The 27,810-nt window shown below is 37.4% G+C and overlaps 1 protein-coding gene across 10 annotated transcripts in view; it reads right to left on the reverse strand.

The window, feature by feature from the left end:
- The window catches only part of MYO3A (myosin IIIA), a 262,251-nt gene that overhangs the window by 35,619 nt on the left and 198,822 nt on the right, over positions 1-27,810 (reverse strand). For all 10 annotated transcript variants that reach the window (XR_004177076.1, XM_031652455.1, XM_031652451.1 and 7 more), the window contains 8 exons: positions 26,640-26,728; positions 24,314-24,443; positions 17,871-17,950; positions 16,999-17,076; positions 13,999-14,204; positions 5,996-6,107; positions 3,296-3,458; positions 1,634-1,757 (listed from right to left, as the gene is read on the reverse strand). Coding sequence is in view for 9 of the 10 variants with exons in the window: in XM_031652455.1 (XP_031508315.1) it covers positions 1,634-1,757; positions 3,296-3,458; positions 5,996-6,107; positions 13,999-14,204; positions 16,999-17,076; positions 17,871-17,950; positions 24,314-24,443; positions 26,640-26,728 (982 nt within the window). In the remaining variant the exon portion in view is untranslated. The remainder of the gene's footprint in view (positions 1-1,633; positions 1,758-3,295; positions 3,459-5,995; positions 6,108-13,998; positions 14,205-16,998; positions 17,077-17,870; positions 17,951-24,313; positions 24,444-26,639; positions 26,729-27,810) is intronic.

Below are 27,810 nucleotides of genomic sequence, written 5' to 3' on the forward strand. Positions count from 1 at the left end.
CCCGCAGATCTCTGGCAGTGGTCAGGCCCACCTGCCTCTCCCTTCCCTAACCTTCCTCTCCATAAGCTTCCCTTGACTTTCTGCCTGTACTGCTTTTATGTCTGACTTTGTGATCCACCTCCTATGAGAGCCCAATACATGTCAAATTCTCCATCCCAGACCACAGAGACCATAGCTTCTTACTCACACTCATGTACCCTGAAGTAGATCTTGTGTGCAGTAGGTGCTTAATAAGTATCTGCTACATTGAAAGTGAATCCCTGGTATCCTCAGAAGAAAGGTGGTAGCAAATGGGTATGTAATTGAACATCACACTTCCTTATTAGATGTGATATCTACAAGCAGTAATTTCTAGAAGTAGTACAATTAGTCCATCTTTCTTCCATTTGCAGCCAGTTTACATTTCTCTCAACCTCCAGACTGAAGTACAAGAGTCACAGGTATCATCCAGCCTTCTGCTCCTGAGGCAAGCCTGTGATGTTTGGAAGTTTGCTGAACTGTTTTATAGCCGGTAACAAAGAGAAACAAATCATTTGGATCCTCACGCAAAGACAAAGAGCATATATGTAGGTCTCAGAAAACACGAAAACTTAAAACATCCAATGTCTCTAAACTTCAGATAAACATTCCTGTTTTTCAAATAAGGAAATGAGGTTGGCCTGAGGGATTCAGGGAGTGTGTGGGTGAAGGTGAGGGGAAGAGGTGGCAGAGAAGTCTTCTATGAGATCATTTATGAGACCACTATTGGCAGGAGAGAAGAATAGCGGTGGGTGAAGAGAACATTAGATGTGGGTGTGTGGGGAAAGAAGAAAGCCAGGAAGCCACCTCTTCTTCTGTTTCATTCCTTCACCCTTTCTATGGCCAGTTTTGATGTTAAAAACAAGGGGACTAGCGTTGGGGCTGGAATAATCTTTATCTCCCTGTACTCAGTTTGATCAATTCAAGTTTCACCTCTTGGGCAAAATGTAGATATTTTTCCCTTTCCCTAACCACTACCAACAAAGGAAGGGTTCCCTCCTCCTTGCCCCCAGTGTACCCTTTGCCTATTTTTATAGCTGAGTTAACACATTTTACAAGAGGGATGTGTTTGTCTGTCATTTTTTTCCCATAATTCTGTGAGACATTTGAGGATAAGGATTTTGCTTCACGTATCTATGTGTTCCCACTGCCCAGTATAAAGCCTGCTGAATAAGTGAGTAAGTGGTTTTCTAACATGCACTTGGAATTATAGACATGAGGGCTCAGAAGAAGAAAGGGAGCTGGTGATTATGATGTAGGGGCCGATGGCATATTGGCTCTTAAAGCCACTGGAATGAATGAGAGAGCCCAGGGACACATTTAGATATGGATGAGGATTGAAATGTGGGGTTTGGAGGACACATTAGCAAAGAACCCTCCGAATTAGTAGTAGAATTATAGAAAGCAATCTGGTAGAAGCCAATGAAGAAAAATTTTGAGAAGTAACTCCAAAATAGAATAGAGAACACAAAAGTAGCCTCTGGGTGTTCACTGACATTTGATGTGACAGTATCAGGAAGCTGGCTAGTATGAGAAAGGCTATGAACATTATTCTATGACCTTACAGATCTGAAAAATCTGTGTTACAATGGTTTAAGAATAAACATCATTATACCTTGTATTTTCAAAGTTTTTCTGGTAGTCGAATTCCTGATCAGAAGTCTGAATGGTTGTTACTGCTGTGTTTTTCACGTTAACAATTTCTTTTCTTTGTTTCCTGACAAGGTGTCCTCTTGCAGCTGAAACATATAAAACCCATAGTAGTGTTAATCATAAGGAAATAAAAGAAAATTACTTTAGTGAGTAGAAACAGTGGTTTTGACCACTGATGTCAAAGAGAAAAATAAAATTAAAATGCCAAATAGAACAGGTTCACTTAATGTGATTCATTAACAAGATTCTTCTACATAGCAAGCTAGAGCAATAATAACTAAAGTAACTTTCATACTAAGAAGAGTACTAAAATGAAACCAAAATAATAGAGACAAGTAAAGTTGATGACAAAGTGTGTTCATTTGCTTAAAATTTGGTAATAATCATTTTCCTTTTTTGTTATGTGTTTCATATATTTTGGCCAGATATATTTCAGATTATCAGATGATATATTTGAGAATTCAGATTAATTTTTTTTAAGTTTTAGAAAGTTAATACAGAGCAAATAGATATTCTGTAACATTCCCTATATCAGGGCAGCACCCAATAATCAATGACTATTTCTTCAGAAAAACAGAATATTCTTACTGAGTTGGGTGAGTAAAGCACTGTAAATAACCTCATTATCACATTGTTATGTTTCACTGCCAAAGGCACTATGAAGAACCTTTTTATCAGAGCTTTATAAATTTTGAAATTGCGGATAAAGGATTAAAGCCCAAATTACTGGGTTTGCATTTTGATTTCTCAGTGAGAAGTTAAGGGCTTAAAATACAAAAAGAGATGATGATGACTCATTGCTGATTGACAGAATGGGGACTGGAATGTTAATCTCTTGAATGTCAGTCAACTCCTCTGCCCACGATATTAGTGTTCTTCAGAATGCAGGCTGCAAACCATTAGTGGATCATAAAATTGATGTAGTAGGCCAAATCTAGCATCTAAAAATGAAATGGAATAGACTAGAATTAAAAATATCAGAACGCAGTGCTTGTAGTGTGTGTGTTTATCAGGTTAAAAAGCAAAATACATTTTTTTCTCTAAGTGTCCAGTCAAAACATTTTGAAAGAGAGCATACTAACCTGTGACAAGCTCTATCTAAATTTCGTTTCTTATGGAAAAGTAGAAAGCAAAATCCAAAGTCTATTAATACAGCTTAATAAAAGTTTGTGAAATAAAGTATGGTTATAAATATTATTTCCTTATAGTTAATAGAAATAAATGGATGCCCTTTAACAAAATAAGATTTAAGTTGTCAAAAATTATGGCAAGCGTAACCTTTGGAATAAAGTAGAAAAGAATCTTATTGTCCAATGAGCTATAATAATATGATTCTTGAGATCTATAATTAATCATTTGCTATATCTTCCACAATAGGTCAGTTGTATTTCATTAATTCTTGACAGAAAAGTTAAAAATTAAATTATTTAAGACAAAGCATTTATCCAAATATTAAAAGTGTCAATCACTAAAACAATCTGACTTAGATTTAATATAGCAAAAGTATCAAGGCAATAGAGTCTGGAATTAAACACAAAAGCTACATAAGAATTGGAGGTTTGCCTGTAAGAAGTATTATAAGATATGATTTCATGACCATATCTAAATATGTCAAAGAGATTACCTGACTGTATTATTATAGCGCTTTCCTTCCTTTTCTCCTGTATTTTTTGGTATCTTCTTGAACACAAGAATGCTCTGACACAAGCTTGAATCAAAATAAGCTTGTCAATAGCTTCCTTTCGCATTAGATTTAACTGTTCCACGTGATAATATTTAAGGAACACCTGAAAAATTAAAATAGAATACAAAGAACCATGGCACACAGATGTGAAGCAGTTGTGTGCTATGCTTTGAAGAATAGAACACATTCTAAATTGCTCGAGATTTTGGAAATCACTGTCTTTTGCTTCTTTGCCCTAGCTGTCATTATGACAGTACAGATTTTTATGCTTGAAGAAAACATTTCTTTGAGAAGAAATGCAGAAGGTGACAACCATACTGTTTATTTACAACAGGTAACTAGGTTTTGTTGGATGAGACAGTAAGAGTGTAGGATGTTGAGCTCTTTTAGCAAAGTTTCTAGCATCGTGTATTCTGGGCTGAGCTAATTTGTATGCTTTTTATTTTTCAAAGGCAATTATATTTCCCAAATTAAAAAATCTTAATAAATCTAATTTTAAAGTAGAGGACAGAATTATAGTTCCATTAGTTCATTCATCTAATGTTTATTGAGACCTGTTACAGGTACATATCTGTTGGGGATACAGAGATGAACAAGGCAGGGTTGCTGTCCTTTGGGGCTGGTAGTGTTGTCAGTGAAGAGAATACGGCAGAGAGAGGGCCCCAGGCAGATTTAATTAACAATGTTCTCACTGGACCCAAAGGCTGCCATGGAGAAAGGAGGGCTGACTTTTGATTATTCTAAAATCAACATCAATTGGAGCAAGGGAGGAGCCTGAAGGCTTGGGGTGTTCTCATCTAACATTTCTCAGTTTCGTTCTCCCCTCCTCCAAGATATTAAAAAGCTTGTGTTTGTTTTGTTTTGTTTTCCTTTTAATGGTTAAATTTCCTAATAAAAGTCATCTCAAAGAGTTTATTGAATCCATCAAGAAAGTCACTTAAATTCAAATTTTATGGCTGAGTCATGAGACCTGATAACCCTGACTGTAGAATTCTCCAGCGTTCCATTACTCAAAAGCTTGGCACCATGGGCAAACACATTTGTGTTACAGGTTTGATTTAATTCAGTTTTAATTTCTACAGGACTCTAGATGTTAATACATTTAGTCCATTCTGCTGTTGACAATTCATTTAAAATTCAATCTGTTTAAAAAGGTCATCATTTCTTTTTGCATGACATTAGAAATGTTCCTATATTAATACTTTCTATCCATGTTAATGAGTTGGAAAAGGTGAAGTGGAAAAATACAAATAGTTTTAAAATGCTACATAAATATCATGCGGAACTATAACTGCAAAAGGCCTTTTTACAAGTTAAAACTCCATTTGAAGTTAGGCATGTACTTCAGACCATAAATCATGAGATTTTAGCTTGATAAAATTCATCTTTTTGAAATTTATCATCTAAGAGAAAATGGTGTGAATAAAATACTCATTTTTAATGCCCAAAATATCCCCCTACTAAACACTAAAGTAAATATGAATTACTGAATACACAGGACACTCAGTTTAAAGTAGTTTTTTTTTTTTTTAATCTCTTAAATTGTTACAGGCCTAATTTCTCATCCGAACATCATTAAAATTATCTCCCACATCTCCTACACCCAAGACACAAGTATTATAAATTTCTTTGCAAATGTGGAAGTTTGTTTTGGTTTACTTCTGTGGTGTGGCTGGTAGTAGGTATTCTTGAGTGGTCAATCTATGAGTATCTCTTGGCTTTAGCTTGGCTCTTTTCATGATACATTTCATACCCCCTTAAGATACATTCAGTGCACAATGGAAACTTGTTTATTTCCTGATCCCTGTCTCGTAATGCTATGAGAATACCTGAGAAGACCAATACATCCTTTCTCCAAGCAGCAACTGTCTTTCTTCCATATTCAAGATTGGTTATGTTTTTTACTTTATTCTCTAAGGGATTAAATAAGCTTAGATCTCACAGTTTCTGAAAGCTAATATATAAACACATCAATGTCCAATACATATAGCGAGTCTAGTAATAGTGGTGAATATTTTACTCCAGAAAAAATTTCAAGTTTATGATAGAAGCAGTTCTGAGAATTAGGAAAAAAAGGAAAACACGAATCTTATTTGGATCATTATGATTCTCTACAGCTTTTTAACTATATTTAGTAGTGATAAACTAGAGAATATATGTCTGTTTTCAATACCATCTGAAATAAAGTACAGTCATTATGGTTTATCCTTTTCTGATAAATCTTCAAGATAAATTTTTCTTGCATTTCTTTCTTAAAATTTCAATGTAAACTTTTCTTTAGAGTCAGGGTCTTAAGTTGCATAGGCTGGAGCGCAGTGGTGCCATCATAGCTTACCGCAGCCTGGAACTCCTGGGCTCAAGCCATTTTCCCACCTCGGCCTTCCAAAGTGTTGGGATTACAGGTGTGAGCTACCTTGCCCAGCCTTTTGTATTTCTTAAAATAAATCTTTATGAAGAGCAAATGCCTTTAATGTTGATGAAAAAGAAAATCTTTATGAGTTTATAAATTTACTTCCTCTATTGTAAGCTACAGATTCTATAACATAAAAAAACCACACTTTCAAACATTGTAAAATGTTATTATTCTCAGTGAATCCAGCATAATTATTTATTTTCCTGAAAATTACATGAAAACATTACTTTTGTTTTTCCAAGAGCCCAGTTATCGAGACCAGCTTTTTCCAAAATGGTGGCACAGGTGTCAGGGCTCATGGGGGGCTGCTCGCTTGACTTGTAGCAGAGAACGTGGTACCTTGGAATGGAAAAAAGGGCTGGTTAGTATTGCATAAAGTGTCAACATCTCTGTAGCCTGGTGGTTCCCCAACAACTTAGTGCAGGGGCTGAGGAACAGATGCCCCGACTTGATGCAGAGAAATCCTTTAGGCATCCTCCGAACGACTTTGGAGTAGACCAAATTCCAAACTGATGCAAACCCAGTCCAGTCTGTAGAAATCTGAGCATTGTGTTTTCACCTTTGTGATCCCCTTTCAAAACTTAACACTGTACTCCCCCGACAAGAACTCCACCACTCAAAAAAATTTAGCGGTTTTGTTTTTGTTTTTTTGTTACATTTCTCTGGACACTAAAAAGTGCAGGGCTGCAGTGGCAGGAAGCAGAAGGAATTATTTTTCACATTCCAGTGTTAATAAAACTCTGGAATCTGATCTTCAAATTGGGTGATGGAGCTTAGTTCCAGTGAAACTTCCCATCACTGTATACATGCCTTCCATCATTGTTTTTCTTTGAGGGACACTATGTCTCCTGCTAGAGTTTTTCTCTATTGGTTTAATCTATCCATAATCAAGGGGAGGAAAGAGGAAGGGCTAGGGCAGAAAAGAACTGATAGCAGGTCCTCAGGTTAAACCACAACGCTTATTGGGGAAGGGGATGAATTAAGGAAAGAAAATCCACTTTACACTGGTCAATAATCTTGTGCAAAAAGACAGATTTCCAGAATTTTTAATACTCTCCTATTTTTAATTTATTGGTGCAAGATTAGCCTGAAAGTCCAGTGCAACAAAGCAGCAAATTTTGATAGGTTTTGAATTTCAAAAGAGAGGCCCTGATACGTAGACGGCTGAGGTGGCGCGGTGACATGAAGAGCAGAGTTTCACCCTTGACTCATTATCTGTATAAACTTGGACACATCACAATTAAGTTTCTCATCTAAAAATGAGTCCAGAGATAAAAATCTCTGAAAAGAACATATTTCAACTTTGCTGAGTTTCACCTCATTAAATCTGCAATGAAGCAGCTTCTGTTAGGCTCCATGGAGAAGAATCCTGGCCTAGAATGGTATAGAATGAAGCGACCATAACTTTTGCTGTTTGCGCAAAAAACCCCAGGGAGTGCCTATTAGCCACTAATCCTGCTCACTTCAGGACTAACTCGCACATGTACGCATGGTGACCCAGTAGCAGCGACTCTGCATTCACAGCCTGTCCACCAAGTCCTGGTTTTACTTCCTTCCAGAACCAGCCAGGATCTCACAGTTCATCGCAGGAGCCACCCTTAGGCAGCCTTGGCACCTTTCCCACTCTCATTCGTTTGTCGTGCACTCTCTGCAAACATGCATGCCTGGACCTGCCAATCATCTACGTCTCTGTCCTCACGCCAGGCTTCAGAGCACAGCCAGAGAAAATCTGCACAGTCGGCTCCCTGTGGATGTGTGGATTCCTGACTCAGCCAGGCTCCCAAGAAAGCTCTGGATCCTGACCAGTGTCCAGGGCCACTTTCCTCTCTTCTTCCTCACAAAAGTGACTTAATTCCGTCCTGCTTTCTCCAAGTCTCCCAGCTGCCCCTGCCCTCCGTACCTCTCTCAGCAGATGAGCTTCTCTACTATATCACTGGAAGCCACCAGACACACAATTCATAGGCTTCTTCTCCAAATACAAATTCATTTGTCCACTATCATTTTTCCCTCCTCCTTCAAAGGAGATTTGCATCCTCTGCCTGTGTTCTAGAGGCCATCTCCTCCTCCTCTTCTGTATATTTTCAATCTCATTTCCCTCTTCTGGCTCCCTCCATTTACAAAATGGATGTTTATTTGTTATTATAAGCAAACACCTTAAGCCTCACTCATCTGTAATGATTCTGTTTCTCCCACTAGCTTTGCTGATAAGTTGAAAGATTATTTAAAATAATTGTCTTCACTTCCCATCACTCTCCAGCTCTGAGAATCTCATTTAATCACATAGCAACAAGGACTCTTATTTACTCGTATAGGATCCAGGAGTGGTGAAATCTAACAGGTCCTTTTACATCCTAATTGTAAGCGTTTTTTCTGCAGCACTTGCTGTTATTGGCTGTTCTCTCTGTCTTGCTCTCTCCAAGGCTTATACCTAATGTGCCCCGCTTCTCCTCTTCCCTCTCAGTCTCTCTGCGTGCCCCATATTTAATGATTTAATGACTTGTTCCTTAAACACTAGTGTTCTACAGTGTTCCATTTTTTTTTTCTGAGCTGTCCACAGGCATCTCATCTATATGCTTGGCTCCAATTATTCCTGTATGTGGTGATTCCTAAATCTACACCATCAACCCTAACTGTTGATATCAACTCTAAACACATTACTTATGACTTCCTACTCTACATGCCCACCTGGTTATTGCACAGACACTTTAAACTCAGCAATATTCATCAGTTTTTCCTTCCTCTGCCATTTCCTGTCTCTGTGAATGATATCACCACTTTTTAAAAGGTACTTGAGCTAGAAATCTGTGTGCCAGCCTACTCTTCCCTATTCTTCACTCTATGGATCTAACAAGCTTAAAGTCTCTCTGGAATCCATTTGTTTCTCGCTATGCCTACTGCCATTACCTTAATTAAATACCTCGTCCCTTCTCACCTAGACTTTTGCAATTGCCTCCCAACCAGTTACCTCCACTGTCCCTCCCCTGCCCTGCCCCAGCCACTGTCCACAGCTCTGCATGAATTATCTTTTTTTAAATGAAAATCTGATCATGTCCTTTCCTGACTCGGAAAGTCTCTACGGATGCCCCAAGTTCTAAGCTGGGATGGCAAAGTCAGGTGCTTTCGAAGTCTAGGCAGATACCATAAATATACGAGCCTGGGAGCAGTGGGAATGTAGGAGAGGGAAAGGTTACACCTGCCAAAAAGCATTGGCTTTAAGTTGTTTGCCACATATGATGACTAGCATGCAAGCTCCCTTCTGCCCTATATCCCTGTCTGCCTTTCCAGTCTCCTCTTTGCTATTTTCCATGGCATTCCGAGCTCTAGTTATGAAAGTTACTTAAAATTGTGCCGGAGGGCCATGTTTGCTCATGCTTCTATGCCTTTGTATGTGTTACTCATTATGCTTGCGCGTCCTTTCATCTCACTCCTAGTTTCCTTAAGGAAGACCTACTTTTTCAATATTCTAAAAACTCTCTTCGATGTGTCTTCAATTAACAGATTAACTGGAGTAACTGAAATTGTCTTTTCTTGTGTGAAACACACCAACTGGGGTCCGCTGCACACTTAAGGCTCAAGACTGGCAGTTATCGCTAGTGTGCCCGTGTGTGTTTGCTCTCACTGGATGAGCTGTGTTTGCTCCCAAACCTGTTTATGCCAGTTGTATTTGGTGTGATGTTATTCAAATAAATATCAGATTGAAATCTAAGTGAGGAAAGCCACGGATTGTTTCTACAAAACTGAATCAAATGCTTTGGTAAGACTTTATAAAGAAGTCTTGTAAAAAAACCATGAAATTAAACATGGATGAAGCAATTACAAAGCATTGAGGAAAATCATAAGAATCAAGAAATATTCAGTCCTGTGACTGTTTCACAAGTATCTTTAATAACTTGCTTCACTCTAAGAAATGTTAACTGGAAATCATAAATGAGAGATTACAGATAGTTTATGCAAGAAAGAGGCAATAAACTATGATTAATAGATGTGCACTCAAAGAAAAAAATTAAGCCTTTATCAAAAGGTTAAAAAGCAAACTTACATTGATGTTGTAAGTAAAAATATTTTTGGTGTGTTTTATGTATTACTTTTATTATTCTCTGCTTTATCAGAATTTCTAACACAATCTAAACCATACTTCCTTTATGCTCTCAGAGTATCTTGTTTATACTTTCATTAAAAATACCCAGTCCTCTTTCATTAATCTGAAAAATATTTGAGCACCTACTATTTATTTGCCAGGAACCCTTCTAGGTGCTTCAGAAGCACAGGATACCCCCACCCTTGCTGCCTGCAGCTGACTTTACATTGTATGATAACGCAGATTTTTAAAGTCCTGTTTACATAATGGGTCTGTGAGTTTCTTAATGTCAGGGGCTCATCCATTAATCTTTGGACTTTTAATCTTTTAATTAAGATTTTTAGTTCAAGGACTGGAACACAGTGGGTCCCTCAACTAAATGTTTGCTGAATGTATGATGTACTGTTGCTGGGACTTGTGGAAATAAATACTTAGGTAAGCCACATGTGCTTATGGAGGGCATCCCCTAGGCCACTATTGGTCACAGGTAATTTTGGGAGCTTGAGACTGAAACAAAAATAATAATAAAAATAATTACAGCTAATATGTACTGATGACACCTGGTTCTATCAACAAAATCCATATATATTATTTCTCCTAATACTTATAAACACATATATAAAGTAGATATTGTTATTATCATCCCTATTTGCAGCTAAGGGACATTGAAGCTTGAAGCTTATAGAACTCAAGTAACTTTGAATAAGATCACAGACTGAGTAAGTGGCAGAGTTGGGATTCAAACCCGGTTTTGCTGACTTCAAAGCATGGTACTTATCTACTCCACCATACTACTGCCTTCAGTAAGTTCTGGTTGTATTAGAGCTCTGGTAGCCAAACCATTATGTACAGGTGCTTAGTGGGAAAATGGAGCCAAGTTAAGTGGCTGGCTTGTTAGTGTAAGGGTTCCTTTGAAATAGCTGCAGTAAAAACTCAGTGTCTTGTGCAAAATTCATGTTGTATATTTTTCCTTAAGACTGTTTCTTTCTTATAGAACAGAAGAATTTACCTACAACAGAACAAAGGGTCTGGGGAATTTTGCATCCTATGCAGAGGGTTAGCAGTTCTATTTACACCCCCACAGAACCTCTGAAAATTGTTCTGCCTTCCTGAGAGTCTATGCCAATTTGGATGACAACTTCCAAAGTAGTGATGCAGAAAAGGTTTAGCCTTTTATTTCTGGAACTTCCTATATTCAGAATAGCTATTCACATGTTCTCTATACACTTAGTTTTATCCCCTTCTCTTTATTTATTGTGTAGTAATTTGCTATTCTGTAACAGCACAATAATTATAAATATATTTAAGAATTTATTCTCATTTCTGACATTTGGACTACAATATCATTAAGAAAATAGGTTTTATTCTGATTATGTTCTATATTGTAAAACTATGGTTATTTTTCAAGCTATAAGATTAGGCTGGTATTCAAGACTTTCTCTTCATAATTTTAACCCAACTGTTTTTTCATATTATCTTCTGTCACTTCACCAATGCAATCCCCACTCTACCAACCCAATCCAACCCAAGTCCTGCTAGCTTTTGGCACACCAACCTGTACACCAAGAAAACTCCTGTTTTCTCCACAAGCCGTACCCACCTTCAAGTACTAGTCTGAGTCCTTCTTATTTTTTATCTTTCATTTTTTTTTGAGATAGGGTCTTGCTCTGTCACCCAGGCTGGAGTGCAGTGGTATGATCAAGCCTCCTATAACCTTGAACTCCTGGGCTCAAGTGATCCTCCTGCCTCAGACTCCTGAGTAGCTAAGACTACAGGCATGAGCCACCACACCCAGGTGACTAAAAAAGGTTTTCTGTTTTTTTTTTTTCTTAGAGATGGGGTCTTGCTACATTGCCCAAGCTGGTCTCAAACTCCTGGCCTCAAATGATCCTTCTGCATTAGCTGAACACCTCTTCTTGATATCCTCTCTCATCAGCCCTCCTGGAGATGCTCTTCTTTCCTTGAACTTTTACACTGGGTATATCATTCTCTTGGACTTGGCAGTTACTACTTCACATTGCCTGTTAACTTTCCATGTCTATGGCTGTGGTAATTCTAACTGGACTGTCCATTCTTGAAGATCAAGTCAGTTCTAAAATTTAGTACCTCCCACAGTGCTTAGCATGGTGTCTTATAAATTAAAAAAATCACTGAAATTTAAGAGTACTTATATTAATATTACACTCATAATATCTATATTACTATTTAAACAAGTTAAAGATCTTTTTTTCTAAAACATGAAGTGCATGATAATAAGGTCAAATTTTAATTTTAATTTGAAATTTGAAACTCCTTTGTATCTAGTATTTTCAGTTTATCTGCTTTGATGAGCAGGATGGAGAATTTACCTATTAGCCAATAAAGAATTCCATTTTTTTATTTCTTAGTTTTGGTTATAAAATTGGGTCTGATCTGTAGGAAGTAGAGTCAATGATTAGCTGCTAACTAGATTTCTGGACTCTAAACTTGAGGTTTTAGTTTGTCTTAAACTACCATGAGGATTGGCCAATACGAAAGTCACTATGTTTATGTAATGTTGATCTCCATCATGAGAAAGGTAGTAGAGTTTTCTTGATTTCAAAGCATTCCAAATAAATAATCCCAGGTCTCTAAAGAAAAACAAAATCAAGAACTACCACAAATTTGCTGAATGTATAAAAGTTAGCAGAAATAATCAGAATTCTCATCACATTTAGAAAGAGTCTTGATTATTCCAAATAAAAGAATGGCTGATAAAATGCATACAATTTTTGGGAGGAGGGGAGGAAACTTAGAAATCAAGTTTGGTGTACAATCACAAAACAAGGTTGCGTTTTTTTCTTAATAGTAATTTATATGCTTTGAAAAAGGGTGAAGAATGTTATAAATGGGACTTCCTCTGGGTTTCACCTGAAAATTTTAATAGACTTCATCTTTAAAAATTGAAATTTCATTATGTTTAATGACCAATAGAAATTATAGAACCAAAAAAATAAAAAATATGGGCTTTAAAATATTAAATATATAAGATATTGAAACTTTATATTACTACCTATGTATTACTCAATAAAATATATTTATTATATAGCTCAATTTATTTTATGTTAATCTCAAATATTAAAAGGAACTCCTTGGCTGGGCACGGTGGTTCACACCTGTAATCCTAGCACTTTGGGAGGCCAAGACGGGCGGATCACGAGGTCAGGAGTTCGAGACCATCCTGGCTAACACGGTGAAACCCCGTCTCTACTAAAAATACAAAAAAACTTAGCTGGGTGTGGTGGCGGGTGCCTGTAGTCCCAGCAACTCGGGAGGCTGAGGCAGGAGAATGGTGTGAACCCGGGAAGCAGAGCTTGCAATGAGCTGAGATTGTACCACTGCACTCCAGCCTGGGCCACAGAGCTAGACTCCGTCTCAAAAAAAAAAAAAAAAAAAAAAAAATTCCTCATACCAATTGATTCTTTTTAAAAAAGTTCATGTTAGCTTTTTAAATTGACAAATAAGCCTAAGTGTTTCATCTTCCAAATCACCGTTAGAGACAGTATCTCATTTGATCATTATAAGGATCCTATCAGGTAGTTATAGCAGATTTGGTAGGTGAGTAAAGTGAGGTTAGGGTTACAGGCCAGGGTTTCTCAGCCTCAGCACTGTTGAGATTTGGGGCTGGATAATTCTTTGTTGTGGGGAGGCTATCCTGTAAATTGTAGAATGCCTGTTAACAGCATTCCCAGGCCTCTACCCACTAGAGGTCAGTAGCAGCCCCCCACGCCCCTCCACCACACAGGATGTGACAACCAGAAATGTCTCCAGACATTGTCAAGTGTCTTTTGAGGGGCAAAAATCTCTCCCAGCTGAGAATCAGTGGTATGGGCCCACAGTCACATAGCAAGTGGCTGAGCTAGGGTGAAAACCCAGATTCTCCAACTCCTCAGTACAGAAAGAAGGTCAGGCCTCTGGATCATGCTGCCTATACCACATAGTACCACCCATCTGTCCAGAGTCTTTCAGCCTCAGTTAATAGCTATCTTCTTTTTTCAACACATAATCATTTGCATGAACAAAATGCCTCCCTCCTAGACCTCTAAATATTTTTTCATATTATGTTTCTTATAATTCTTCTAAATAATTTTTATATAAACTGCACAATAGAAACTGAAAAATAAATCCACATACCGCTTTATAAAATTAGTAAAAAGTATCCGATGGGAGAATCCTAGCCTTCGAATTCTTGCTGTTTCCAGAATTCCTGTGTACCGGAGCTGCAGCAGAACTTTCTCTTTGTCATATTTTCTTGCCTGACGCTCATTATTTGGTTTGATGCAACGGACGAAATGAGGTTGGCCCACCACCATTTTAGACAACAAATCCATCAGGGAATACTATGATACACAACAAAAATAAATTTCCCAATGTAGCATACAAAAACGTATGAGCTTGTAGGCCTTTCTTTTTACTACAAGAATAACATTCAAAAAAATGAATGTTATAAATGCTCCCACTAGTCACAGCAAATGGAGGAAAATCTGTTTTAATGAACGTTTTATTTATAGTATAGTTCTAAAAATACAGATTTACTTACAAAAATGTAGAGGCAATAACTAGAAATTTAGCTATTAAAAGTTTGCTTATAAACCATTAAGGCAACTATAATTAACAGATAAAATTATTTTTGATGTAGTTTGTAAGCAATTATATACTCTTAGGCTAACTTGCCAAATTATAATATTACACAATCTGGTTAATCCTGCTTATATATTAATTTCCTTGTCCAACTCTCTCTTTATGGAAGGTAAAAAAGGGAATACTTTACAACACACATTGGAGCTTACTGGAGGATAAAGGGTGGGAGGAGGGAGAGGATCAGGAAAAACAACTAATGGGTACTGGGCTTAATACCTGCGTGATGAAATAATCTGTTTAACAAACCTCCATGACACAACTTCACCTATGTAACCAAACTGCACATACCCCTGAACTTAAAATACAATAAAAAAAAAGGGAACACCTTAATCCCTGTTAGGATCATCTCTTAGTTTAAAATAAGGACAGAAAAGTTAATAGCCTTTAATATGTAGGAAGTAGATATAAGCAAAGTTATATCCAATTAAATGTTTTCATCAGTTCTAATTTGATCATTTTCTTATTTATTTTTGGAGAATTTTAAAAATTCACATAGATATGAAACTATGTTCTATACCAATACCTTATTAAAACAGTAGCCAATTACTAGACAAGTAAGTATAACATATTAGGATAATCAACTAAAAGTGGAATCCCAGAAAACGAGAATCTCAAAGACCAGGATCACATTTATTGGCGAGGTAAGTATGGACACAAATAGCAATTGATGGCTGGATCTCAATTAGTGCTGGAAATATAAGAGCCTACAGTCACAAAGCCAGTGCAAAACAAATGCTGAAACTGGCAACCGACAAAGCTCTGAAGTTGCATGGCTTCCTTTTGGGCACTGAGGCTCAGATGTGACCTTTTCAAACAGCTGGGCCTGTCACTTTGGAGCCTTTTTCATTACATTTATCTGTAAGTCATCATTCCTTTACTCATGCAAACATCTGCCAGGTACTGGTGGTACAGGGGTGATACTCTGAGCAGGAGCTTCCTGCAACTTAGGTGCTGGTTTTTCTGAGGGAAAAAGCATAGTGTTACACTGTGTCCAGTCTTCTCTGCAGAATGAAAAATAGCTTTAAAAACACACTTCATGTTGTGTAGAATTATCTTCTATCATTTCTCACTTCAGCCTGAAGATTAAAAAGATTTCATGAACTAACTTGGTTTAAACATACATACAGCGTTTGATGCCAACAACAGTGGTATGATAATGGCCTTGGGTAACTCACTTAAAAATAGGAAACCTGGCTGTAAATACATTCAGTGATTCACCTGAGCTGCATTTCTGATGTAAAATGAAATGTATCTGCAGCAAACGTCAGGTATTAAGCATATAAATGTACTAGGCACTACTCAAAGATGATTAAGTATACACTATCTTCTATGAGCTTAGGACTTAAAAATATTTAGTAAAGATATTCATATATTTTTAAAAGAATTTTACGTTTCTGCTAGAGAGCTGGATATATTCACTGAACACTTAAATTTAATCTAATTTCCTCCATCTCCTCCACATTAAATTATATAAGTAATAACTCCAAGTTTTAGTGGTATTTTCTTCATTTTCATTGGATGGTTAATAGGTTTTTATCAGAATAGGTAAACAAGAACTGGAACCAATAATAAGGGAAGGGTTATGTAGAGCGCAGAAGAAAAAAAAGTACTTGCTTTTTTCTTTTCTCTTATATTGCCCAAGGAAGGAAGGTCGCCTTGATCCTATGCTAAGCACACTCCCTTAAGCATGTTACCACATCTTCCTGATGACTCTTCTCCTCGCCCCATTCCTACACGGGCTCTATTTTCCTTTTGAGGTTTTTAGCTCTATACAAGAAGGGTGATATGAAATGGAGATGGATGCTCAGCCTTGCCCTATCTGTCTATTCTAAAATCATTCAGGAGGGGGAAGGAGAATTGGTAGTTACCATAGCATTGAGGTAAAAATCCGTTTAGGTTTTATTCTAGTGGAAATGCATTCTGTTCTACGGACAAATTTTAATCAAGGTATAGACTTTCATTAAGATTGACCTGGGATACGGCCAGGCACGGTGGCTTAGGTCTGTAATCCCAGCACTTTGGGAGGCCAAGGCGGGCAGATCACGAGGTTAGGAGATCGAGACCATCCTGGCTAACACGGTGAAACCTTGTCTCTACTAAAAATACAAAAAATTAGCCGGGTGTGGTGGCAGGCGCCTGTAGTTCCAGCTACTTGGGAGGCTGAGGCAGGAGAATGGCGTGAACCCAGGAGGCGGAGCTTGCAGTGAGCCGAGATTGCACCATTGCACACCAGCCTGGGCAAAAGAGTGAGATCCGGTCTCAAAAAAAAAAAAAAAAAAAAAAAGATTGACCTGGGATACAATAATTTCCTGGGTGGAATGTAGAAACAAACCAATCCACAGATTTTGAAGGTAGATGCTAACATATCCTGTATCTAACAACAGTAAATGGAATACAATATTCTCTTCTGCTAGTGTTACTGGCTTTTGATCTATAACCCATTTAGACTAAATAGCACCCCTAAGCACAATACATCACAGTTTAATATCTTACTCTAAAATATGATGCAACTGTTTGTGTTTTCATGTTGGTTGTCTCTCTGGCATGACGCGTGGCTTCTCCAGTGTCGCCCTAAAGAGACCGAGGAAAACAGTGATGCTTTGGTATCTATTGTACTTTATTATCTACAGAGACCATGGGCTATCTTAATTTATGCATTCAAATATGTAAAACAGCAAAATGTTGATATTCTTCCCTTACGTAATTGTTTGTCAGTCTCATTGGAATTTTAATTGGTCTTATGTAGACTGTGAATATCTCTCACCTTCACTAGTACATTTTTAGTTGGTCTTAGTGTAACACTTAAAACTAGCTAAAAAAGGGTTGGGCACGGTAACTCACGCCTGTAATCCCAGCACTTTGGGAGTCCAAGGCAGGCGGATCATTTGAGGTCAGGAGTTCGAGACCAGCCTGGCCAACATGGTGAAATCCCGTCTCTGTTAAAAATACAAAAATTAGCCGGGTGTGGTGGGTGCCTGTAATCCCAGCTACTCGGGAGGCTGAGGCAGGAGAATCACTTGAGCCCAGGAGGCAGAGGTTGCAGTAAGCTGAGATCATGCCACTGCACTCCAGTCTGGGTAACAGAGTGAAACCCCAGTCTCAAAAACAAACAAACAAACAAACACAAAAACTCCCCCCAAAAACTAGCTAAAAAAGAGTTGGAAATATTAATATATCAGAAATGCATGATTATTTTAGCCCCTAGCAGTAACAAGAACAAAACATACACATCTGTTCAAACAGAAAAGCAAGATCAAAGGGAGAAAAGCTAAGAAAAAACTGTTGACTTTGAGAAGCATACAAATATCGCCATCGTACCAGTTAGATTCTTAGACTCACTGCCAAGGAAAAAAGCATTTTCTTACCTTTGCCAGGTTGATTAATTTTTCTGAAGTCCTCATTTGATAGTTTATAACGTTTTGAGTTTTAGAATGTGGCAGATTACCTATGAGAATGTAGAAAAATGTAATATACCTTTTAGAATCCTTAATGTCTAGATGAGTTTTCCCATTTACTTAAATGTTAAAATAAGCATTGTTAATCCTGCAATATTCATAATCACATGCTTGGTTAACTATTTATGGAGGAACTCAGGAATAAAAAAATTATGTAAAAATGTACAACAAATTTTAAATTCAGAAAAAAACCCTTGAGCTTGGAAAACAGAAAAGGCAGAGGTAAGTGTTGGGTTTCCGTTGAATTGCTAGAAGACTTGAGATGACTATGATTGAGGGAGCAGTTTGCTTCTTATTTTTTTGTGTGATAAATGGCATCTGAGATTTTCTTTAACATAGGCTAAGGTTTACAACAGGCTTGAAAGATCATATGAATCAGTAATTTGCATGAGGTGGTTATAAGCAAATCAACTATGGTTGGAGGCAATGGCCTTTTTCAGTCTAACTTTCAGAAATATGTGCTTCATTCTAAGGACTACACGAATGCACACAATCCAAAGCAGTGAAAAAATTATGGCCCGAGAAGCCAGAAAGATTTGGCTTTGAATCTCAGGTACAGTACTTAAACTGTGTTGCCTTTGGGTCATTTACTTAGTCTCTGATCTGCACCCAGAATCCATAAAATGGGAATAATGGTGATTACCTCACAGAGTTTTGATGAAATGCGATAATATGTCTGGCACATGGAAGGCCCCTGAAATGCAATTCACTTTCACAGCTTTCTCACCCCCACCAGGCACAAGGAACCAACCAACCCACAATCCAAGAGTTTATTATCCTAATAGTAATGGGCAAAATATCTTCAAAATGCAGTACCAATTCAGAATGATCATTTCTTGTCTCTCTCCTTCTTTTAGGTGATAAATAGAGGCTGAATGTTTTTGGCAAATCTTTCCCATTCTTTATGGTTGCAAAAGGCTGGCCTAAGATGGTGCAGGAAGGAATCATGTTGAGGATGTGCCTGGCAGTGCATCTGCTCTGCCTCCTCCTCTCTCTCCGAACTCTAGAGGAGGGGCTGAGACGGGTGTGTGCAACAGTTTCCATGCTAGGCTTGCCCTGCACACTGCCCTGTTCACTTTTCAAATGTGAAACTTACTGACTACAGCAGAGTGGACAGAGACAGCAACAGATGATCTTTAGAATGGCAGTTTCAGGAATTTTGCTTAAATTTATTTATGTAGATCAATGGCAACTAAAATTAGCATAGACTTTAATTTCAGAAAATGTGTCCATTTTGGTTTTTATGGTTCACCTAACGAACAAGCTTGTGATAAACCCAACTAAAAACGCGAGCTGCAAGGAACTGTGGTGCACTTTCCCCTAAAAATGGCTGAACTATAGGTCATATGTGAAGTCATATATACTAAAGGCCATGGTTATTTTAGAATCTTGAAGACAGCATAATATAGAACTGAATAACTCTAATTCTAACATTTTCCATTGGGAAACCTTGGGAAAGCTGCTCAACACTTTCAAGCCTTAATGTCTTATTTGTAAAAAGTAGTACCTCCTTATTGTGTTGTCATTAGGAGTAATCGAAGGTGCTTAGCACGGTGCCTAGCACATAACAGATAACAAAGTTGTCTATGATTATTATTACATGTTTGCACATCTGGGTGAATATAAAATCCATATGTCTTTGCTATCTCTGAGGTTCTGAGTTTATTGAAACATACTTGACTATTAAGTTTTCTCTTCTCCCTGGCCACCCAGACACTGTTCTGCTGATAGCCAAGCAACACAACATAGTATTTAGAACCTGGCTACATATTTTATAGGGTGAAAAACATGGAGTTAGATGCATAGATGCTGTTGGTGTATATGGAAAGGGATGGCAATTGTTAAAGTCAAAAGTAATGACTTTTGCTTCTGGGTCAGATAAAGTAACAGGCTAAATTAACCTTCCCCAAACAACTAAAAAGACATACAAAATGGAAAACAGGTTTCAAACATTGTGCATCAAGCAGTGTAAGGACGCTGATCCCTAAGAGAGGGAAGACAAATGGGGTGAGCCCTTTGATTGTGCCAGCTTTCTGCCCGGAGAGGTGTCAGCCTGAAATGCAGGGAGTGAGGGAACTCAGGTAAAGCCTGGGAAAAGAGCCGATATAACCAATAGAAAACAAGTGGCAAGATGATAAGAGTCAAATCCAACCATATCATTAATCACATTAAATGTAAATCGTCCAATCATCTCAATTGAAAGGCAGAGATTGTCAGACTGGATTAAAAAAAAAAAGACCCAACTATGTGCTGTTTAGAAAAACCCTACTTTGAATATAAAGAAAAAAATAAGTTGAAATTAAGAGTACGGAAAAAGATATGCCATTCACTCACTAATCATAAGAAAGCTGGAGCCTCTACATTAATATCAGGCAAAGTAGATTTCAGAACAAACAATGCTGCCAAGGATGAAAAGGGTCATTACATAATAACAAAGGAGTCTATCCATCAAGAAGACATAACAATTTTAAATGTTTATGTACCTAATAATATAGCTTAAGAATACATGAGCAAAAACTGAAAAAAAAGAGAGGCAAATCGACAGCTATAGTCAAATATCTAAAAATCCCTCTCTCAGTAATTGATAGCACCAGGAGAGAGAAAAACAGTAAGAATACAGAAGACGTAACCAATACTCTCAATAAAGCAGACCTAATTGACATTTACAGAACATTTCATCCAACAACCAGCAGAATAAACAGTATTTTCAAGTGCAAATGAAAATAAAATAAGACATAATATTATGGGTCTTAAAACGTATCTCTTAAAACTAACAGCAAATGCAAGGATGTATTATGGTCGGGTGGAGTTAAATGGATTAAATAATACAAAGTATGCTCTCTGAACACTATGAAGTTAAATTAGAAGCCCATAAATAATATTTGGAAAATCTCACCATATTTGGAAACCTTATAAACTCTTATAAATAACCCATATAAGTGCTGATACCAGAAGAATGTCTTCTTAAATCAATGATCTAAGTTTTACCTTAGAAATTAAAAAAAGGAAACAAAATAAGACACAAAGTGAGCAGAAAAAGAAAACAACAAAGATAAATGAGAAAGAAAAAGAGAATGAAATAGAAACAAAACCAATAAAAAAAAATCAATGAAACCATTTGAGAAGATTAATAAAATTAATACATGTCTAGGAAATATATCAAGAATAAAATGAGAGAAGACACAAATTACCAGTGTCACTTATGAGAGAGCTGACATAACTTCAGGATCTACAGATATTAAAAGGATAGTAAGAAAATGTTATAATCAACAGTGTCAATAAATTTGACTATGTAGATGAAATAAATTTCTTAAAAGACACAATCTACTAAAACTCACTCAAAAATTAGATAACTCAAACAGCTTTATGTTTATTAAACAAATTGAATTTGTAGTTGAAAATCTCACAAAACATCCTTCAGGCCCCGTTGGCTTCACTGGTGAATTCCACAAGGCAACTTAGAAAGAAATAATACTCATTCTACTATTCCTGAAAATCGAAGGAAAGGCAATACTACTCAATTTATTCTATGAGGCCAGCATTACTGTGATTCCAAAATCACAAAATAAAGCATAAGAAAACTGTAGTGCAATATTCCTCAAAAACATAGATGCAAACATTCTTAAAACATGTTTGCAAACTGATTTCAGCAATATATAAAAAGTACCATGCATCATGACCATTTGAGGTTTTTCCCAGGAATGATTAAAAAATCAGTCACTCACCATCTAACAGATGCAGCATTGTTCATAATAGCCAAAATATGATCAACCTAGTTGTCCATCAATGGATGATTGGATAAAGAAAATGTGGTGTCTACACACACATACACACACACATGCACACACACACACGAATACTATTAAACATGGTTGAACCTGAAGGACACTATAAGTGAAATTAGTCAGTCACAAAAAGACAAATACTGGATGGAATTTGTGGAATCTAAAAAAATTGATTTCATAGAGCTAGAGAGTGGAATAGCGGTTACTAGCAGTTGGGGTGGTTGCAGTGGGAGGAGGTGGGTTGGGGAGATGTTGGTCAAAGGATAGAAAGTGTCAGCTAGATAGGATAAATAAGTTCATAGCAATGTATTATATACTTGAAAATTGCTAAGATAGTAGATTTTAAGTGTTCTCACCACAAATAATTATATACAGTAATATATATGTTAATTATCTGGATTTCATTATTCTATAATGTACATATACTTCCAAATGTCATTTGTATACAGTAAACACAATTTTAGCTGTCAATTTAAAAAAAAACAAAATATAAGGGTAATCTATTCAATAGATGTGGAAAAAGCATTTAACAAAATACAGTATGCATGCCTGCTAAAAGAAAAATCAGGAAATTGGCCAGGTGCAGTGGCTCACACCTGTAATCCAAGCACTTTGGGAGGCTGAGGCAGGTGGATCACCTGAGGTCAGGGGCTCAATACCAGTTTGGCCAACATGGTGAAACCCCATCTCTACTAAAAATACAAAAATTAGCTGGGCATGGTGGTGCGTGCCTGTAATCCTAGCTACTTGGGGGGCTGGAGTAGGGGAATCGCTTGAACTTGGGAGGTGGATGTTGCAGTGAGCCGAGATTGTGCCACTGCACTCTAGCCTGGGCAACAGTGTGAGACTCTGTCTCCAAACAAAAAACAAAAAACTAAAAACAAACAACAACAACAACAACAACAACAACCACCACCACCAACAACAAAAATCACTCAGGAAATTAGGAATTAAAAAAAAAAGTAAAGTAACTTCTCCCCTGATAAAGGGCATCTATGAAAAAATCTACAGTTAACATTATACTCCGTGGTGAAAGACTAAAAGACTAACTACTCTTTCGCCAAGATCAGGAAAAAGGCAAGAATGTTTACTCTTGCAACCTATCCTGTGTTCAACACTGGAGACTGCATTGGTGATTCTAGCCAGTACAACCAAGAAAAAAGAAGTCAAAAGGAAACATATTGGAAAAGAACAGGCAAAACCCTTTCTTTTCCAATATGACATGATCATCTGTGAAGAAAATCCTTTGGAATTAACAAAAAAAGCTACTCTGATAAATGAGCTTAGGAAGGTTGCAGGGCAAAAAATCAATATACAAAAATCAATTAGATTTCATATACTGGCAAAAACCAGAATTTCAGTTAAAAATTACCATTTATAAGCACATAAAAATGTGATACACTAGCAGATAATTTGACAAAGGATGTGCAAAACTTGTACACTGAAAACTACAAAATATTGCTGAAAGAAAGTAAGGGAGATTTAAATAAATGGAGAGCTAGACTGTGCCGATTGGAAGATTTAATATTGGGAAGATACCAAATCTCCCATTATTGATCTATAATTTCAGTGCATTCCAATCAAAATCCAACTAGGATTTTTGGTAGAAATTGAGAAGCTCATTCTAAAACGTATATGGAAAAGCAAACAAATTATAATTACCTAAACAAGCCTGAATAAGAACAAAGTCAGGCTAACTTGTACTGCCTGATTTCAGGACTTTATAGAAAGTTACACTAGTCAGAAGTGTGCATTAGCCTAAAGATAGATAAATATCAATGACACACAATAAAGAGTCCAGAAATAGACCTATTCATTAGTCAACTGAGTTTTCAAGGAGTGTCAAAGCAATTCAATGGGGAAAGAACAATCTCTTCAACAAATGGTGATAGAACAGGAAGGAGTGGAGGAAAGGATTATAAAGGGTCATGAAGAAACCTCATTTGTGAGTGATAAGTATGTTCACTATTAATCATGGTGATAGTTTTACAGGTGCTTATATATGTCAAAAACTCATCAAATTTTGCTGTTTAAATATGTGCTGTTTCTTGTATTTCAGTTATACTTCAATAAAATTATGAAACAAGAAATGCAGAGAACAACTTTAAACTCCAGTAAAGAAAAACAACCCAAACTATATTTTTTCTACTTACAGCAAATGCAAGGATGTATTATGGTTGGGTGGAACAAAGACACACCCAGTTTTAATCAATAAGAGAGCCCACCAAACTTTTGGAACCTCAAAGAATCATCCAAAAGCTGCCCACTCCTGATTTGCGCAGGTAATTCTGAACTCTGGAGGTCAGTATACTCTTGTAGTGAGTAGCTAGAATAGCACTACTATGGTGAGTGCTGCAAACACTTACCTTTAACGAAAAACTAGCTTATTTATATTCATTTTTATATTTTCTTCAGATGATCTGGGGCAGAGGATATTAACAAATTAATATTTAGTGAGCCAAAAACAAACTCACATGAAAAATTAAGGATTAAATTCGTGAAAAGCACAGAGATAGAAACTATTTGATTGGGCTTGAGAAAACGTACAGGCAAGGAAAATTGCCTTACCTGTTTTGGTCAGAGGGTGGTTGACTAGTTGCCTAATTACACTGTTGTCGGATGACCTCAAAAGTAGCACAATATCAGTTGGAAGAGTGTCCCTGTTTTTGGCTAAGAATCCACTTGCATTATAGAGGACCTGTTGATACAGTATGCTATAATTATCACAATCAATGTCATTGTCATCCTCCACCTCCTCCTCACCATCATCATCATCATTATCAACAGATACTCATTATGAGCTTACTCTATGTTCAGCAACAGGCATACAAGCATTTACTAAGGTAGCCCCTTATAATCTGTGTCTCACTGATTTTATTTGGGTTGAAACGACCAAAGAGGTTGGAATCCTCTCATTTATTATGTTGGGAATTTGGTATGTTTCTTTTCTCTATTTGGAGGGATGGAGCAGCATAAAGGAAGCATATTGAGCCACAAAAGCATTCCTATTTCTATGATACTGGTCCACCGGTATTGAATTGGCCATGATAGATTTTTATCTCAGTAGTAGTGTGATTTAAATACACTGCGGCTTTTTGTGTTTTTGGCACTTCTAAATAATGCTATTACTTAAAAAAAAGGTTTAGAGATGAGGTTTTGCTATGTTACCAAGGGTGGTCTTGAACTCCTGAGCTCCAGTGATCCTCCCACCTTGGCCTCCCAAAGTGCTAGGATTACAGACATGAGCCACCATGCCTGGCCAATTTTATGACTTTTTCAAGATCAATGTAATCCAAAGATTTTTGTGGAATGATCCAATATAGTATTTGTTACGGGTCAAATTGTGTTCTTCCAAAATTCAGATGCTGAAGATGTAAACTTTCACTGTGACTATATTTGGAGACAGGGCCTTTATGGAGGTAATTAATGATAAATAGGGTATAAGAGTAAGACCCTACACCAATAAGACTTGTGTTCTTATAAGAGCGGGAAGAGGAACCAGGGATATCTCTCCCCACTCCCTACGCTCACATAGCAAAGGCCATGTGGGGACACCTTGAGAAGGTAGCCATCTTCAAGCCAGGAAGAGAGGCCTCCCAGATGCTAACCCTTCTCGGAGCACCTTGATCTGTCAGCCTCCAAAACTGTCAAAAAAAAAAAAAAAAAAGTCTGTTGTTTAAGTCATGCAGTCTGTGATATTTTTGTTATGGCAGCCCGAGCAGACTAATAGATTGTTAAAATCTAATTGTTAAAAACAACTAGATAAAATGATCATAGGCAATTTTTTTTTTTTTTTTATTTGAGACATAGTCTCACTCTGTTGCCCAGAGTGGAGTGCAGTGGTGCGATCTTGGCTCACTGCAACCTTCACCTCCTGGGTTCAAGCAATTCTCTGGTCTCAGCCTCCCAAGTAGCTGGGACTACAGGTTCACGCAATTCTTAATGGATGTTTAAAACAGGCTTTATTTGGAAAATGATATGCTAAGAATCATTAGGCTATAAACTAATGATTTAAGGTATACTTTAAAAATGATGAAAGTCTGTGGGATGTTGACAGACATATGGAGGTTGCCAAGCAGACTAGAATGCTTTAAGTTCTGTGTAATTTTATTTTTATGTATTTCTCATTTGATACATTCTTTCTTGATCTGAATGTCCTCTTTGTCCTCCCATATTTATGACATCATTGTGAAGGAATGACCTGTCATTCTCTGCAGAAGGAAGGAAAGAGAGCATCCTCTGGGTCTAGGACAACATAACTGAGGTTCGTTCTGGTGTGGAAATGTGTTTCTGTCAATGTAGAGACATTTCCTCCTCTAACTGTATTGTAATCCATCCATCTGGCTTAGCTCAGTTATCTGACTGTATCTCTAGCCTGGCACCTTCTCTTCTTGAAAGGGAGGAGGGACAAAGAGTACAGTAGAGAGAGAATCATCTAAAGTCTGAAAAGGGCAGTTTATACCAAAGGTCCTCAGGCATTGTTAAAAGAAGGAAACAAATAGGTAACTATTGCTAGCTAATCTCACCCAAGGATTCTTTCAGTTTTGTGTCTTTTCTTTCTTGTTTTTTCTTAGTTACTGAAAAACAATTCCTCTAGAAAAACTATAACGTTATGATTCTTAAACTAAGAGAAAGACTTTTCTTTTAACCTCTTCAGCATAGATGCCAGCAGCGCGCGCCCTGGAGTGGGTGTGGCCTCCATAGTGAGTGGCTGGCAAAGGACAGGATCAATCACAGGACATCAGAGGGCATAATTAGGGCCAGTGGGAGTGGAAACAGACAGCTATGACATTATTATTACCTATAAACATTTTGGGCCATAATTTTTGTGTCCATCCTATTATTCATTAAACGGCTAAAGAGAAACCCAGTCATAATTCTTAAGAGTTCTTACCTTTCCTGCATAATGGTGAATTCCAAAACTAAGTTCCAATCTTTTGGGTCTCCAGAAGTACTGTGATTTCAGGTTACCTTCAAATTTTTCTGTAGAAAAATACTGAACTCATATATCAAGCATGTATGAGATTCTCAAAAGATACTGTGAGAATCATTTACCATAAAAAGGACAATATGCAGCGAACAAAGAAAATTTTACATAGCTAATATATGCAGATTTGGAATAGAATTATATATGGTAAAGTAAACTCAAGATCATTAATTTCTACCATTACATTATGATTTAGGGCATCAGTCCTCATGCCATGTCATGCATCAGAGTCACCTCGAGGGTTTTTATTTTTTGAGAGGCAGTTTCGCTCTTGTTGCCCAGGCTGGAGTGCAATGGTGCGATCTCGGCTCACTGCAACCTCTGCCACCTGGGTTCAAGCGATTCTCCTGCCTCAGCCTCCCGAGTAGCTGGGATTACAGGCGCCCACCACCAGGCCTGGCTAATTTTTTGTATTTTTAAAGTAGAGACAGGCTTTTGCCATGTTGGCCAGGCTGGTCTCAAACTCCTGACCTCAGGTGATCCACCTGCGTCAGCCTCCCAAAGTGCTGGGATTACAAGTGTAGGCCACTGCGCCCGGCCGAGGGTTTGTTATAACACAGGTTGCTGGGCCCCAACCGCAGAGTTTCTGACTCAGTAGGTTTGGGGTGGGATCCAAGAATTCACATTTCTAACAAGTTCTCAGGTGATGCTGATGCTCCTGGACGGGAGACCACATTTTGAGAACCACTGGTACAGAGCAAGTGAACTACTTGAGACTGACCAAAGAGGTTTGTAAAACACAGTGTGATGTCAAGCCATGAGCCTAAAAATCTAGTGTTTTTGCTCTCTTTTCTACTTATAGAGCTGTAAATTATTATTGATTACATGAGAAATAAAACATGATCTTAAAGACAGCTAAATTTCTATAACAATTTTACCACCTTCAGAGAACTTGTTCTAGAAGGATCATTTGATCTAAAAATCAAGTGACTGCTGTGAAATGATTTTTCCCACCACTTTGGGGTCAATTTATTTTCCATCTAGTATTCTCCAATTCAAGGAGAGATTTAAGCCAATCAGTGAGTCAGAAAGAAGAGACATCACAGACCTAATGGTAAGAAAGAGGCTCTGCATGTCG

This window comes from Papio anubis, chromosome 11, assembly GCF_008728515.1.
Source record: "Papio anubis isolate 15944 chromosome 11, Panubis1.0, whole genome shotgun sequence".
In the NCBI taxonomy this organism is placed as follows: domain Eukaryota; kingdom Metazoa; phylum Chordata; class Mammalia; order Primates; family Cercopithecidae; genus Papio; species Papio anubis.